Here is an 18008-nt window from a genome sequence, read left to right as displayed (position 1 = left end):
TTGTTTTCTTAATTTCCTTTTCAGATTGTTCACTGTTAGTATATAGAAAAACAACTGATTTTTGTGTGTTGACTTTGTATCCTGCCACTTTGCTGAATTCATTTATTAGTTCTAACAGGTTTTTATGTGTGTGTGTAATATTTAGGGTTATTTACATATAAGAGCATATCATCTAAGAACTGAGATATTTTGCTTCTTCTTTTCCAATTTGGGTGCCCTTTATTTCTTTTTCTTGCCTAATTACTCTGGCCAGAACTCCAGTACTCTGTTGAATACAAGTGGTGAAAGTGGGCATCTTTGTCTTGTTCCTGATCTTAGAAGAAAAGCTTTCAGTCTTTCACCATTCTGTTAAAGTGGTGTATTACATTGATTGATTTTCATATGTTGAAACATCCTTGCCTTCCAGAAATAAATCCCACTTGATCATGTTGTATAATCCTTTTAATATGTTGCTGAACTGGTTTGCTAGCATTTTGTTGAAGTTTTTACATCAATGTCATAAGGGATGTTGGTCTCTAGTTTTCTTTTATTGTAGTGTCTTTGTTTGGCTTTGGTATCAGGGTAATGCTGTCCTTGTGGAATGAGTTAGGAAGTGTTCCCTCCTCTTCAAATTTTTGGAAATGTTGGAGAAGGATTGGTATTAATTCTTTAGATGTTTGGTAGAATTCACCAGTGAATCCTTCAGGTCAAGGGCTTTTTTATTTTTTTTTTACTTTGAAAAAATTAATTATATTTTAATAAACACATGAAAATTTTCTCTGTGAGAATGAATAGATATCTAGGTCAGAAATGTCAAGAGGTTTGTCTTCATTTTTCAAGACAATAAATGATACTCTGAATTAAAGTGTTATATTCCCAAAGAGTGATGGATGAGATCCGTTCCTGAAAGCAGCTATTGGTTAATTAGATATGGGAAAGGCCCTCTCAGGGTACTGGATTGGAGAGGCTACAGATGAGAGAAAAGCTTCAGTGCACATACTGTACTTGACTTGTAATTCTGCTTTGGGTCAACTCTGCTGGTAGGAGAGTATATATGTGAATTATAATATGATGGAATATAGTTTAAACCCTTCTCTGAATATATAGCCTGTAAAGATCCAGTTTCATAATTAGAGTGTTAGAGTGATTTGTGCAGGGCTTTTCTGTGTTGAAAAATTTTTTATTACTGATTCATTCTCCTTACTAGTTAGAGGTCTACCCAGATTTTCTATTTCTTCATGATTTAGTGTTGGTAGGTTTTGTATTTCTAGGAATTTGTCCATTTCATCTAGGTTATCCAATTTGTTGGCATATAATTGTTCATATTACTTTCTTATAATCCTTTTTATTTCTGTATAATCAATAATAATGTCCCCCTTTTCATTTCTTTTCTTTTTTTTTTGTGAGGAAGTTCAGCCCTGAGCTAACATCTGCCAATCCTCCTGTTTTTGCTGAGGAAGATTGGCCCTGGGCTAACATCCATGCCCATCTTCCTCCACTTTATATGGGATGCCGCCACAGCATGGCTTGACAAGCAGTGTATTGGTGTGCGCCTGGGATCCGAAGCACGAACCCTGGGCCACTGCAGCGGAGTGCGTGCAGTTAACCACTACGCCACCAGGCCAGCCCCACCCCTTTTCATTTCTGATTTTAGTTATTTGAGTCTTCTCTCTTTTTCTTAGTTCATCTAGCTAAAGTATTGTCAATTTTATCTTTTCAAATAACCAACTTTTGGCTTCGTTGATTTTTCTCTATTGTTTTTCTGTTCTCTATTTAATTTATCTCTGCTCTAATCTTTATTATTTCCTTCCTTCTGCTAGCTTTGGATTTAGTTTGTTATCCCTTTTTTAGTTCCTTAAGTTGTAAAGTTACGTTATTAACTTGAGAAATTTCTTGTTTTTTAATGTAAGCATTTATAGCTATAAATTTCCTCATTAGCAGTGCTTTTGCTGTGTCCCATAAGTTTTGGTATGTTGTGTTTTCATTTTCATTCAGTCCCTAAGTATTTTCTAATTTCCTTTGTGGTTCCTTCTTTGATCCATTGGTTGTTTAAGAGTGTGTTGTTTAACTTCCACAAATTTGTGAATTTTCCAGTTTTACTGCTGTTATTGATTTCTAACTTCATCCTGTTGTGGTCAGAGAAGATACTTGGTATGATATCTATCTTTTAAAATCTATCAAGACTTAATTTGTGTCCTAGCACGTGGCCTATCCTGGAAAAATGTCCCATGTCTCTTGTGTATGCTGTTGTTGTTGGGGAGAGTGTTCTGTATATTTCTGTGAGATCTAGTTGGTCTATCGTGTTGTTTAAGTCCTTTCTTTCCTTACTTATCTTCTGTCTGCTTGTTCCAGCCATTATTGCAAGTGGAGTATCGAAGTCTCCAACTATTATTATAGAACTCTCTATTTCTCTCTTCAATTCTGTCAGTTTTTGCATAGTTTGATGGTTTGTCATTAGATGTATAAATGTTTATAAATGTTATATCTTATTGCTGTATCAAATCTTTTATTAACATATAATGTCCTTTTTTATCTTTTGTAACCTTTTTTGATTTAAAATTGATTTTCTCTTATATTAGTATAGCCACCCTTGCTGTCTTTTGGTTACTATTTGCATGGAATATCTTTTTCCATCCTTTCGTTTGCAGTCTTTTTGTGTTTTTGGATTTAAAATGAGTCTCTTTTAAACAGCATATAGTTGGATCATCTGTTTTTATCTAATCTCTGTCTTTTGAATGGAGAGTTTAATCCATTTACACTTAAAGTAATTACTGATAAGGAGGGACTTACTTCTGTCATTTTGCTGTTTGTTTTCTATATGTCTTATAGCTTTTTTGTCTTTCATTTCCTGCATTACTGTCTTCTTTTGTGTTTGATTTTTTTTGTAGGGAAATGTTTAAATTATTTCTCATTTCCTTTTGTTTATATTCTCTAGCTATGTTGAGGTTATCCTGGGTATTACATTTAAAATCCTAAAGTTGTAGCACTCTAATTTGAATTTATTCCAGCTTAACTTCAATAGGATACAAAAACTCTGCTCCTTTACAGCTCTGTCTCCACTCCTTTCAGTTGTTGATGTCACAAAATTACACCTTTATACATGTGTGCTCAAAAACATAAACTAGTAATTCTTTTAAATGCATTAATCTCTTAAATTATGTAGAAAACAAAATGTATAGTTACAAACTGAAGTTACACTAATGCTAGCTTTTAAATTAATAATTATAAAAAATTATTAGTCTCTTAAATCATTTAGAAAACACAAAGTGGAGTTACAAACTGTTGTTACAATAATACTAGCTTTGATATTTGACCATGTATTTACCTTTGTTGAGATCTTTATTTCTTTATACAGCTTCACATTACTGTCTAGTGTCCTTTCATTTCACCTTGCAGGACTCCTTTAAGCATTTCTTGTAGGCTCTAGTGGTAACAAACTCCCTCAGCTTTTGTTTATATGGGAATGTCTTAATTTCTCCCTCACTTTTTTTTTTGGTGATGAAGATTGGGCCTGAGCTAACATCCCTTGCCAATCTTCCTTTTTTTGCTGAAGAAGATTGGCCCTGAGCTAACATCTGTGCCCGTTTTCCTCTATTTTGTATATGGGATGCCACCACAGCATGGCGTGATGAGTGGTGCTTAGGTGTGTGCCCAGGATTCGAACCTGCGAACCCTGGGCTGCCAAAGAGGAACTCACAAACTTAACCACTATGCCACTGGGCCAGCCCCTCTCGCTCACTTTTAAAGGACAGCTTTGCCAGATATAGAATTCTTGGTTGACAGTTTTTTTCTTTTAGCACTTGACTATATCAGCCATTGTCTTCTGGCCTCCAAAGTTTCTGATGAGAAATCTGCTGATAATCTTATTGAAGAGCCCTTGTGTGTGATGAGTTGCTTCTCTCTTGCTTTCTAGATTCTCTCTTTGTCTTTGTCTTTTGAAAGTTTGGTTATAATATGCCTTGGTGTGGGTCTCTTTGAGTTCGTCTTACTTGGATTAGTTGAGCTTCTTGGATGTTTATAGTCATATCTTTCATCAAATTTGGGAAGTTTTCAGTCATTATTTCTTCAAATATTCTCTCTGCCCCTTTCTCTTTTCTCCTTCTGGGACTACCACAATGCATATGTTGGTACATTTTATGGTGCCTCACACGTCCCTTATGCTTTATTCATGTTTCTTCAATCTTTTTTTTTCTGTTTCTCAGACTCAATAATTTCCATTGTCCTGTCTTCAAGTTTGCTGATTCTTTCTTCTGTCTCCTCAAATCTGCCTTTAAATTCCTTTAGTCATTTTTTTATTTCAGTTATTATACATTTCAGCTCCAGATTTCTTTTCTTTTTAAATAAGGTTTTCTCTTTATTGATATTTCCATTTTGTTCATACATTTTTTTCTTGACTTTCCTTACGTGTTCCTTTAGTTCTTTGAGCATCTTAAAGACAGATGTTTTAAAGTCTTTGTCTAGTAGACCTGCCATCAGATCTTTTTCAGGGACACTTTCTGTAGATTTATTTTTTTCCTTTGAATGGGCCATACTTTCCTATTTCTGTATGCCTTGTGACTTTTTTTGTTGAACACTGGAGATTTGAATCCAGTGATGTGGTGACTCTAGAAATCAGATTCTCCCCTTTCCCCAGGGTTTTCTGTTTTTTGTTATTGTTTTTGTTTATTGTTTTTGGTTTTTGATTGTTATTGGCTGTCTCTGCACTGAATATCAGCCTGAGGTGTAAACGTAAGGTCTTCTTAGGTCTTTTTCAAAGCCTGTGCCTTTCTCTGGGCATATGCAGTCATTTTATTGATTTTCCCTATAAATGCATTTGTTTTTAAATGTTCTGATCTTTAATGTCTGGTTCCCAAAAAGGGAAAAAAGAGAAAAATGAAGGAGGAGTAAGAGGGGGCTCGAGCCCTTTAAGTCCCCTGGAAGTCACTTCAGCCAGAGGAGGAAGGGCTTGCCACAATGTGGGGAGGTGCAACAACAGTGTCCACCCACCTCTTTGACTGTACCTCTGTGATCAGAAGCATCGATCAGCAATCAGAGGACAGATTCCTGATATTTAGAGGACAGGGTACTTTTTGCAAAAGTGGCTTCCACAAACTATGTGCAAGTTTCTCCAGGAACTTATGCACAGCTGCCTGCTGTGGGGCTGGAAGTAGGGGATGCATAGCTGCTACTGTGGTAAGAGCTGAAATTGACCAATATTAACTGCAATTTACTGTCCAAGCCTTTCCCTGGAAATTGCAAGCCTTCAATAGACTCCAGAGTTCCAAAATAGTTACATCAAACAGATTCTGCCAGTGCAGTTGGCATCTAGGTGAGGAGACAGATTCCTGGTGCTTCCCTACTCTGACATCTTCCCAGAATCCTCTCTTGTATTATGATGTTTTAATTTTCATTTTCCTAATTGCTAATAAGGCTGAGCATCTTTTCATACATTTATTGGCCATTGTGGTTTCCTCTTCTGTGAAGTACATATTCATGTTTCCTCCTTTTTTCTATTGGGGTGTCTTTTTTCTTATTGATTTGTAAGAATTGTTTGTATACTCTGGATACTAATCCTTGTCCTTTACCCATGTTGCAAATATCTTTTCTTACTCTTTAGTGTTTTTCAGATCTTATTTCCTTGTGAAACATAACGCACTTAAAGAAAAGTATTAAAAATAGAAATTCTGAGCTTAATGATTTATCACAAAGCAAACACCCATGGAACTCCCACCCAGATCAAGAGATAGAATACTGGCCCACAGAAGGCCTGTTATGCCCTCTTCCCATCACTACCTATTCCTCCCCTTCCAGAGGTAACCACTGTCCTGAATTCCTTGCTTCTCCTCATGGTCTTCCCACCTAAGCATACACGCCTGTAGTTTAGTTTTGCCTGGTTTTTGAATTTTATATAAATGCTATCATATAGTATCTTCTTTTTTGGTCTGGCTTCTTTTGCTCACCATTATGTTTGTGAGATTCATCCAAGATGTTGTGTATAGCTGTTCATTCCTTTTCACTGCATCGTGGCATTCCATTCTATGAATATATCACAATTCATCCATTCTTCTTTTGGTAGACATTCAGGTTATTTTCAGTTTTCAGCTATTACAAATAATGATTCTATGAACGTGTTTGAACATGTCTCTTGTTGAACGTGTGCACACCTTTCAGTTGAGTTTGTTCCTTGGAGTAGAATTGCTAGGTCAAAGGGCATGTGTGTTTAGTCTTAGCAAATAATGTCTTTGGCTTATTTTAAATCATGTTTTATGATGACTTTTATTATATAGCTGCTTTTAATTTTAAACAGCTGTGGACACATTGGTCAATATTTTCCTTTAAGGTTTATTATGTTTTCCTGTGTGCGCCTAATTGAGAAATCTTTACAAACCCTGATGTCATAAAGATACTCCTCTGTTTTCTTTTGAAAGTTTTGCTTTTCACATTTAAGACATTAATCCATCTGGAATTTACTTTTGATGTGGTTTTAGGTAGGAATCTTATTTTCTTTCTATATGCACAGGCAATGGTCTTAATGCTATTCATTTAAATTGTATTTTCTGCTTAGTTATTTTCTAATTGCTTGTGTGTAGGAGCATTTTTGATTTTCTTTTTTGCTTCTTAAATATTTATTTCAACATAACTCTGCTTACAGAAATACACTCATATTGGTTAATAGAATGCAATTTAACTTATCCTGCATAATTTGGACCAAAAACTTGGTACATGGTTTAAGATTTAAAAAAAGGATTTGTAATCTAGTTTATTCTTCATCTACTACAAATATATGAAAGATACTCCATCATATGCTTCCACAGCAGGCAGCAAGAAACTTGAGAAACTTACCTTTGGTTTGCCTCAGAAAAGTAACATGTATTATACTGTAAACGTTTATAAAATTGGTGTAAGAAAATATTGTTGTAATGTTTCTATGCCGCTTGACAAAGTTCAGTAACTAATGGATGTGTATGGGGAGGGGCAGCCTATGTACATGTGAAACTGTCAAAGCTCTCTGATTTAGTTAATATTGCATGTAGGTTACAAATCTGCACAAACCAAGATTCAGATAATTTCTCGAATCTCAGTGAACACTATCAGCTCCTTTCATCTGCTGAGGTCAGTAAGGAAACGTGGCACACCAGCTGTAAGTTTTTCTGACTTGTGCAAAAAAGAAGAAAATTAAGTTTCTTCTCTAGCTTTTCAGTCCAGAACTGATATTACAGTATAGGCAAGGTATTCCTTCCATAGTCAACATTCATGAGGAACATGTGATGAGGTCTACTTGGGTTGAAATTTGTATCATATGCACTCATAAGCAAAATAGTCCCTAAAGTTGAAGACCACGTGATTTTAGAAATTATTCTAAAGAATAAAATGGCCCTTCTTGGAAGATTAGAGCAAAACATCGTCTTCTTTTTGATAAGAAGCCTTATCAAAAAATGTAGCCCCTTGTAAATTACACCTCAAAAAAACCCACCCCAAAACAAACGTAGCCCCAAAAGGAAGCTCTGAAAAAAGAGGAAAAAAATACATCTTAAAATGTCTTAAAAACCAATGTGAATATAGATTCAAAAGATAGTTGAAAGAGATCCATTTTCATAAGACTACCTAGGAATAGGCTTATTCCAGTGTTTTATTCTAGTATTTTAAGTGTATCAGTAGTTACTAAACATCAATTTACAAATAACATGTTCGTTTTTTGTACCGTTATCAAAAGGGAAAGTTCTAGCTTTAATTCTATCCAGTAGGGAGGAAACTGAAAAATAAAAAAGATTCAAACAGTTCAATGCAAATATCACATTTGTCAAATGGAAGAACTCCCAACTGGACCAGAAGTTCATATTACTAATATACTTTTCACTGATATAATTTTTAATAAGGGTAAATACAGAGCATTATGGTTCAGAACCTAATATAGGCCTGACAATCAAGGCCTTGTTTTCTGGAAGAAAGGTCTTAAGTCCCACTCAGTTTCCAGCAAAACATTTTTACAGAGTGGAATGTTTTTACATCGTTTTTATACAAAGTGTCCCTATAACTACACCAGGATAGTTGCAATCCATTTGAAGCCTCACCTGTAGAAAATGGCTGTCATAGGGACAGCAGGACACCCACTAGTTTGTGGAGATCCCTGAAAGAGTGTGATTTTTTAAAAATAAGGGTTTTAGTTTTCTTCATATTTTTGTTTTTAGTTTTCTAGTCTTAAAAACTAAATTAGAAATTAGTTGAATTCCCCATAAGGGAATTTTTCTTTGCACTATGAAAGAATCCACTAAAACCTCTTCTCCCCGCTGATTCCCAATCTCCAATCTGTGCTTAAGATGATGACTCTTTTTATATATTAATGTAAAAGGTAACTTTTGTGAAAGTCCCCGAGAACATTGAAACTTGTTGTTAGAAAGGTTTAACTAGCTTTATAACTTAAGTTTTGAAACATAAATATTTGCAGCTTGATCTTGTTGACAACGATTGTTGGAGCCTAGAATTCAACATCACTTACTAATTCCCGTTCATGCACCCCAAACACACACCATTATCACACAACTTACTCCTCGTGTCTTGAGAGAATCTTCTGCTTCTTTAAATCTTTGGCTTCCCCATCAATTCCATGTCTTTTATCTTTTAACTGAAACTTAACTCTCAGATTAACATCTTAACTTTCTCTTAACATCTCTTAACTCAACTTCACTCTCAGATTTTTAACAAGTTTTCCACGTACACTTCATCGATGCTTTTCCTAATCTTTCATGTTGTAATCTGAAACCTGCCTCAGAGATCATCAGGTAAAAGAAAATAAATGAAATATAAAGGGGTTATTTCAGAATAGAACCTGGGAGGTCAGAATTGTTCAGGATTCCCTATTGGGATCATCCTTTATTTTACTGCAATGAATAATGATTATCAACAAGAAGTGGCAAAAATCCTATGTTAGATTCTTTCGTATTCTTTGGTGACTGGCCAGAGAAGCTGCAAAAGAGTTTGGGAGTACCTACTCTTTTTCATACAAAGTGCCCCCATAGGATGAATTACAGGAGAGGCACAATTCACATGAGGCCTCACCTGTAGAGAGGGCTCTCAAGGGACGGCCAGGACCCTTGCTAGTTTGTTGTATAAGAACCTTCGATGGGTTTGGAATCTCACAAGTGGTATTCTGTATAATTTGAAGGAGTAACCATATCTCCTCATCCCAGGTTTGCAGTTCCCAAATATCACTTAGAATTCTTTATTCAGTTGAGTAGCCGTATGGACACCAGCCATCTATGAACAAAGGTTTTTCTCAAATATATGACTTAACACTGTAATTTAGGAAGTAACTGTACCAAAACAGGCCAAAAAAAATGACTTATGGTTGGTATTTGAAATAAAAATCCATTTGATATAGAGCCTCATGGTTGATTTATTGGAAAATCAGAACTGAGAGCTGTGAATTTACTGTATCCACTCATGCACAGTAACGTGTGAAATACAACTTCTGCATAGATATGGCGTATGAAAATCAGATCTGTGGGTTGAACCTGCATGGTTCATTTGCTTACAAACTTGTACACACTAATGTTCTGCAAAAAAGAAAATTGGAGCAAAGAAAACTGCCCGTTTGCTCTCTCTCTTGTCTGCATTGGCTGCTCAGTAGCATGTGGGTAGAAAGCTGTTCTTTTGCAAACAAGCAGAAAAGCATATCTCCAAAGAGACCAAAATACACATGCATGTATGTGTTTAAAGTGCTACTGTCCAACACAAATGCTATTTCTAGAAAAAACTTAGCTGCATAGGTTAAAACAACAATGTGCAACAACATCTTAAGCCATTAAAGCACCAAAATTAAAGAAAACACATCAAAATCACCATTTTTATGATGGTTAACATACACAAATAAGAAATATTGATCAAAACTCAGGAAGTAAATACCTGGACTGATACAATGTTGATTGTTGGGAGAATTTTTCTTCGATTTGAATGTCTTTTATCATCTCTAAAAATTTTTTTTAAAGTGCTAACATTATATTAAAGCAGGCAAGTTCTTCTTCAAGTAATTTGCTATTAAGTATGCCAATTTTTATAGAACTGAAAAAGGAACTAAGAATAAACTAAAGTGAAACAGAAAGACAGACATGGGGAAAAAACTGACAAGTCGTAGCTGGACAAGGCAATAGAATGCTGTTATACCATCTTGGCGTTCTCAATTCCTTCACCTTGGCCTTCTCAGTGCATTTCAATTAAACGCATAAGCGAGCAGATTGGGTGTCTGCTGGTTTAGTGTGCTAACTCCCTTGGATTTGCTAAAGTTCATACAGCAATCCATAGGCATACATATAGTCCTAAGGAAAAAATTGCAACTTAAAAATCAACATTGGATATTAAAGCAATATTAAAAATAAAAGGTTGTCTATCACTGTGAATGAATATAAAATGTAATAGATATTACAAACTAAGAACTGAAGTCTTGTCCAAAGGTTAACTATTCCTGCCCTTAGCTGCTTTTTCAAGGAGGTATATATTAACCAAATGCGGTCGAATTGTTTCCTGTAACTGTTTTCCTTTCTAAAAGAATGAGCACAGAAGATACAAACAAAATCTCCCTCAGCCACTTTGACTGCCAAGACCTCCTTTGCATTTTTCCTACTAGTTTCTTGTGGAACTGGCTGAGCCCCATTCAGTTCAGAATCATCACTGCCCTCTGACATGTTGTCCCTAAGGTCACTTCCATCACAACCGTAGATGCCTTCATCTTCATCAGTTTTCTGAGACTCATTTATTACCATGGTAACAGGAGGTGATGCCGGGGCAGTGTGGGCCACTGCTTCTCCTTTTCCCATTGGTGGGGGAAATTCCTGAAGAGGAACCTCTCTGTTTCCTCCCTTTTTTTCTTGAGGAAGACTGGCCCTGGGCTAACATCCGTGCTCATCTTCCTCCACTTTATATGGGACACTGCCACAGCATGGCTTAACAAGTGGTGCGCCAGTGCGCGTCCGGGATCCGAACCCGCGAACCCCGGGCCACCGCAGCGGAGCGTGCGCACTTAACTGCTGCGCCACCGGGCGGCCCCACCTGCCCTTTCCTTTAGCTTCTCTCTGCATGTTGGACTTTTCCTTTTTATAGTCATGTGCCACATAATGATGTTTTGATCAATGACTGACCGCATATAGGACAGTGGTCCCGTAAGATTGGTACCGTATAGCCTAGGTATGTAGTAGGCTATACCACCTAGGTTTGTGTAAGTACACTCTGTGATGTTCACACAATGACAAAATCGCCTAACAATGCATTTCTCAGAATGTATCCCTGTCGTTAAGCAATGCATGAATGTATTATCTTTTCAGGAAGGAAACTTTTTGGGAATCAGCTCCATGTGAAGAGGAAGCTCCATGGGAAGAGGCTTCCACCTGAGCAGGCCCCTCCCGCCTGAGCAGGCCCCTCCCACCTGAGCAGGCTTGCTTCTTTTTTTACTTGATTTACTTTTCAGAGTTTTCATCTTTGTACTTTTTTTTCATGTAGGTATTTTGCTTTTTATTCTCTACTTTGCTATCTCCCTTTGGCGCTTCCTGACTCTTTTTGGATCTGCCTTCTACTTTCTTTTTCTTTTGTTACAGGTTCTTCATCATTCACAAGATCATTTAAGGAATGGGCTTCAGTTTCTATCTTCCTATATCTTTTCTTGGTTTTACAGGATTTTTCTGAATTATTTCCTGCATGCACATCTGTCTCTTTAGTCTCTGTTGCCGATTGGTGAGTTCTGGTAGACACTTGACCATTGAGGCATTACTACAAGTCTTTTCTCTTTTGAAACATCTTTTTTCTCCACTTTTACAGACGATTGTTGACTTTTTATATGTTGATATTGTATCTGACAACCTTGATGTGCTCTCCTACTAGTTCTAGTTGTTTGCGATTCTCTTGGATTTTCTATATAGACCATCATATTTATCTGTTTATAATGACAGTTGCATGTCTTCCATTTCAATTCTTATATACTTTTTTCTTATCTCACTACATTGCTGTGCCCTCTGCCCTCCAGTACAGTGTTCAAGAGGAACAGTGATAGCATTTGACTCATTTCTCCCTTTACCAGTCAGCATGATGTTTGCTGTAGATATTTAGTAAGGTGTCATCGGGTTCAGGAAGTTGCCTTATATTCCTAATTGACTAAGAATTTCTTTTCATGATATGAATTGAAATTTTTCTACATCTATTGAAATGAACATGCAATTTTTCTCCTTTAATATATGGTTTTCTAGTATTACATAGCTCCTACTAGATCATGATACATTATTTTTTGTGCACACTGTTAGAATAGGCTTACTATTCATTTCAGATTTTCACATCTGTATAAATGAATGAAATGAGCTTACAATATACCATGCTTAGTTTCACTTGTTTCGGAGCCATACAGACCATGTTTCTGACTTCTTTTGCTTAAAATTATATTAAGATTCACTCATGTTGTTATATGTAACTATACTGTAGTTTGTTCATTCTTCTTGCTAAATAGTGTCAAAAATAAGCAAAGCTGGACACTATTTAAAGTGGTGAGGACAGAATTTAATCAGCAACACACTATTGCAGTAGGGAAAAGAGTCCAGTGTGAACTGAACTCCACTTCGATTTGCACAGAGGAGACTGGGCGTTTTAAAGGAAGTGGGGGAGGGGGTGAGTAGGGACTCAGTAGAGTCGGGGGAAGTGAAAAATTAGGAAAAGGGGGGGGGTTGGTCCATGTGAAACCCATCTGGCTTGCTAAGGGGCTCATCAAGGTTAGGCTCCTCCGCACACAGCGGCTGGGGGACGGGCCTGTCTTCAGGTACTGGCTGGAACAGACGGTAGGTTCTCTCTGCAGCCTGGAATTTTCTCAGGCAGGCACTTTAAGGGGGGCTTGGGTCCTCCTGGGGATGCAGCCTGAGCTGTTTCCTAAGATGTCTTAAAATAAAGACATCTTCAGATATCTGAAGTTTCCCCCCATTGGTTTATGAGTTCTTTATATATTCTGGATGCAGGTCTTTTGTTAGTTCTTTGTGTTAACAGATATTTTCTCTCACTCCATAGCTTGCCCTTTTTCTTTCTTAATGTTATATTTTGATGAAAAGAGTTAGAAGTTCTTAACTGTATTTTTCAATATTTTCTTTTGTGGTTAGCGCTTTCTTATAACTTTTTTTAAATAGACTTTATTTTTAGAGCAGTTTTAGGTTCACAGCAAAATTGAACAGAAAGTACAGCAAGTTCCCATATCCCCCTACCCCCCCACGAGCACAGCCTCCCCCACTGTCATCGTCCCATACGGGGGTGTATATTTGTCACAGTTAATGAACCTGCATTGACACATCATCATTGCCCAAAGCCCACAGTTTACATTAGTGTTCACTTTTGGTGGTGTACATTCCATGGGTTTTGACAAACATATAATGACATGTATCCATGGTTATAGTATCATACAGAGTAGTTTCACTTCCCTAAAAATCCTCTGCGCTCCATCTATTCATCCCTCCCTCCCCCCTAACCCATGGCAACCACTGGTCTTTTTACTGTCTCCACAGTTTTGCCTTTCCAGGAATGTCATATAGTTGGAATCATACAGGGCATAGCCTTTTCAAATTGGCTTCATTCACTTTATAATACGCATTTAACTTTCCTCTATGTCTTTTCACAGCTTGATAGCTCTTTTCTTTTTAGTGCTGTATAATATTCTATTGTCTGGGTGGACCACAGTTTATTTATCCATTCACCTACTGAAGGACATCTTGGTTGCTTCCAAGTTTTGACAATTATGAATGAAGCTGCTATAAACATCTGTGTGTAGGTTTTTGTGTAGACATAAATTTCAACTCATTTAGGTAAATACCAAGGAGCACAATTGCTAATAAGAGTATGTTTAGTTTTGTTAGAAACAGCCAAACTGTCTTCCAAAGTGGCTGCACCATTTTGCATTTCCATCAACAATGAATGAGAGTTCCTGTTGCTCCACATCCTCACCAGCATTTGGTGGTGTCAGTATTTTGGATTTTCAACCTTCTAATAGGTGTGAGAGGTATTTCATTGTTGTTTTAATTTGTAGTTCCCTAATGACATATGATGTTGAACATCTTTTCATGTGCTTATTTGCCATCTGTATATCTTCTTTGGTGAGGTGTCTCTTCATATTTTTTGCCCATCTTTTAATTGGGTTGTTTGTTTTCTTATTGTTGAGTTTTAAAAATCCTTTGGATATTTTGAATCACAGTCCTTTTTAGGATTTACGTGTAAGGCTCAATTCCTGTCCCATGTCCTTCCCAACTTTGAGGAGCAACAATACCACACATTCTGTCCTAGAAGGGACATTAGAACCTCAGGTCCTAAGTTCTAGAGTCTGAATTTGGGTCTAAAATTCCATGGGGCATTAGTCTGAGCTCACTCTGACTTTGATTTCTCCCCTCCCTGCTGTTTTGGATCTCAGAGAAAACTCGCCCTAAATCGAAGATTCAAAGTCTCACTGCCCTTTAAGGAGGTGTGTGGTGTGGATGTGATGGGGCAGGGAGTCACGTGGGCAGCCCAGGGTGGTGAAACAACACACCCTGAATTTTAAACTGTCAGTCCCTGTCACCTAACTGCCAAACAAATTACATGTTGATGATGATGTAAGTGCTCTAAGTAATTTGGTCATGTGCTGCTTTGCAAATACAGTTATTAGTTCAATACTTTTCCCTTTCAGATGTGCGTTCCAAACAGGAGTATGATGAAAGCCATGTGATTACGGCCCGTCGGGTGAAGAAGGTATACTGGCAGAGTCAGAATCTGGGGCAGCCTGGCGACCTTGTGGGGGGGTGGGGAGAATGGGAGATTGTCTCTGAGATCCAGGAGGTGGCACCTGCTGTTGGACTCTGTGGGCAGCAGAGGCAGGACTGCCCTGTGCATCCACCACGAGGGTCTCCCCACTTCTCACACACTCCCTAAGGTGTCGCCCCCCGCCCCCGTCATGGTCAACAGCTTAGTTAAACAAATATTGATTTAATTCCTTGATGTGCTGGGCCCTGTTCCAGACCCTGGGGATACAGCAGAATATAAGATGTCTTAGTCCACTGTCCCTGCCCTCATGAGCTTCTGTTCTGCTCAGGGCACAGACAGTAAAGTGTAGAGGTAGTTACTGTAACCCAAAGATGGAAGTCCCTCCCTTCCCATCTTCCTTTGTCCATTCTAGCTGTTTAAAGAGACAGAGCCCTGCATTCAGTGATTCCCCCGCCCCGCCTCTCTCGGGTCATCAGCAAGCCTGGCAGCGCTCACTCGGGATCCATCTCTGACCTCTGCAGTTCCCGCCACAGCCTCTGCCCCTGACTTCCAGCTTCCCTTACTCTCCCGTTTCTTCTCTGTCTCCTTGATTCAGCTTCATTTTCTCCTGCAGCTGCTAAAGAAAACCATTGGTCTGTCCTTGATCTCCTTCATATCTGTCAGCACACTGTCTTGCTCAGAGATTTCACCCAAGCTTCCAGCTTCGACAATCCACATGCAATTCGCTGTCCTGTCAATGTTGCTTCTAAAATTTTGTCTCGCAAAATTGCTGTGCTATCTGTGCCTGCCCTTTGGCCCCTTCCCACGCATCACTCAACAAAGAGCACGGGCCCTGCCTCAAGCATTTTTCCCAGATGAGCTTGCTGCTAACACCCCGCTGTCCCTACCCCAATCCACCACTATCTGCTTTTTTCTCCCGGGATTTTCAGTTCTCTGGCTCCATACTCTAGGTCTTAATCCTCATTTCAGGCCGTTCTCTGCTTTCTGGGTCTGTTCAAAGCCCCTTCATCATGTATAGCCCTCAGTCTCCAACTCAACTCTCAAATTCCTTGGATTCTGGCAGCACCCCTAGCTCTGGAAAAGAGACATTCTCTCTGCCTCAGCCCCTCAGAACCCCTCAGCCAGGCGACACCTCTCGCCTCCCCTCCCCAACTTCCCAGCCAGCAGGTTGCAGGCCTCCAGGGACCTCCAGCCCCAGCAGGACACAAAGCCCCCAACTCGGTGTTCACGGCCTTCTCAGGTCTGATCCCACCCCCACTCCAGCCTCATCTCCGGCACGCTTCCACACTCACCTGACACCTCGACGACATTGCCCTCCTGCATTTCCTTGGTTCTGAGATGTTTCCTCATATTTTAACATTTCTGAAATTGGAATACATCCTACAATTGATCTGTGCCTTTAACGTGGCAGTGTCTTTTTCCTCAAAAGTGGATGTGCTGGACATCTGTTGTTTTTCTGCCAGCACCCCCACTTTTTTGAGGGGAACTGCTCCTCTCCCTGCTCAAGCCATGGGATTCTAGTGGTTCACCCTAAGTCGCATGCAAACCCTGGCCACGGTGGTTGGCCATGGGCCTAGGACAAAACCTGAGCGAATCAGAGCAGGGATTAGAGAAGGCGGCTCTTTCTATTCCGGTGGTGGCATTTGGGGGACGGGAGCCTGAGTGTTGCTGGTGGCCGTGACTCGGGCTGCAGGAGGAAGTTGTCTGAGAAGGTGGAGTCAGCATGCAGGGGATGCAAAGAGGAGGAGCGCCAAGGAGGGCATCTTGGCTTCAGAGCCCCGGTTCATGTTTTCTGGGGACCAGTTGGTATCTACCCTGCCTGAAATATTGTTATATGCCAGTAAAACCTTCCTTTTATGTACCCTCTTGATTACAACTGTTATTAAATCCGTGGTACATCTTAAAGCCAGTGGTCTTAAAATCTAGGAATACGTGTGGTCTCCTGAAAACACTGCTGTCCGTGAGCATAGGGGTGTGTGTGCTGTGTGCGTCATTGTATCCCGGATGCTCAGTCTGGCCCCTGGCATCTGGTGGGTGCTCAGCATCTATTTGTTGACTAAAATGAATGACTGGAAGCTGTTCCTTCTGCCTGGAATACCCCCAGCCCTTGTCCATGCGGCAAATTTCTACTCGCTCTTGCAGTCTCATCTCAAATACCTCCTGCCCCGTGCAGCCTCTCTGAGTTCTCCAGGCCAACTCAGGAATTTCCCTTTTCTTTTCTGAGTCTCTGTATTCCGGAACCAAGCACAGTGTAAGTGTGAAGTGGGTCCTCAGTGAACGTTTATTGTATAAATGAGTGAATGTCCAGCCACGTCTCTCCTGCTCCCCCACCTGCTCCAGCCTCCGCGAGCTATTCCTACCTTCCGCTTTGCTCATGATCTTGTCCACACCCAGAACCCCTCTTTCCTCATCATCACACGTCTACGTCCTGCTCAGAGTGCCATCTGTCTCCTAATTCCTTTAGACAAATATGGTTTCTCCCCTTTGAGTCCCGGAGAGCTTCCCAGGCCTTACCTCACTGCCAGTAGTAGAACAGGTGTGCGCTTGTCCTGTCCCAGCTGCAGGTCCTCTTTCAGGGCCTCCACGTCAGCCAGACCAGGACGCAAGGGACAGAGTCAGGCTCAGGTTCTCCTGAGGAGTGGGGGCTTTTGGGAAGCATTGCGAACAAGTGAAGACTAACCTCTTAGCCGCAGCCCAGCCAGGCCTCCCTGAGCTCTGGAACACCCTTTGGGATGCTGAGCGGTCTGGTCCTGTGAGAGCTCGTTACCTCCGTGGCAGTAGGCATCTGCTCTCCTGCCCCTGTGGTCCACCATGACGGCCACTCAGCCACTCCCCGACGACTCCTCATGACCTCATGGCTCCTGTTTGCCTGTTCCTTCCTTTAACTATATTTATGGCCTACCACATGCCAGGCACTGTTCTGGAAGCTCAGGATACATAGGTGACTGAAAAAGAGCAAAAGTTCCCACTCTCACCGGGCTTCTGTTTGAGCTTATAGTCGGCCTCATGATTTCTGCTTGCTCACGACTTCTGCTTATTCAAGCCTTCTGCTTATTGCCCTCTTTATGGGGGATTTTGGATTAGGCCCACTGCTGACCACTCTCTCCCAGAGAGAGGATGTTGTTAGTTCAGTTGGCCATCGCCTCTCTGACAGCACTCGTGCTGGGGCACCTAACAGGCTGCGGGTTGGTCAGGTAGACCAGCTGTTCTTTGGCCAGGCACTTATCTCTGGTCCAGCCAGCTGTGGTCAGCTTTTCGCAGCAGGGATGTGGGTGTGGAAGGTCTTGGAATTCAGCAGACTCTCC

At 39.9% G+C, this 18008-nt stretch overlaps 1 protein-coding gene across 1 annotated transcript in view; it reads left to right on the top strand.

Moving 5' to 3' along the window:
* The window catches only part of STYXL1 (serine/threonine/tyrosine interacting like 1), a 62658-nt gene that overhangs the window by 12821 nt on the left and 31829 nt on the right, over positions 1-18008 (top strand). The window contains exon 3 of the mRNA XM_058569026.1: positions 14630-14691. Coding sequence (XP_058425009.1) covers positions 14630-14691 — 62 coding nt within the window. The remainder of the gene's footprint in view (positions 1-14629; positions 14692-18008) is intronic.

Source organism: Diceros bicornis, chromosome 26 (assembly GCF_020826845.1).
Source record: "Diceros bicornis minor isolate mBicDic1 chromosome 26, mDicBic1.mat.cur, whole genome shotgun sequence".
Lineage (NCBI taxonomy): Eukaryota > Metazoa > Chordata > Mammalia > Perissodactyla > Rhinocerotidae > Diceros > Diceros bicornis.
This window is presented reverse-complemented; position numbering and strand designations above follow the sequence as displayed.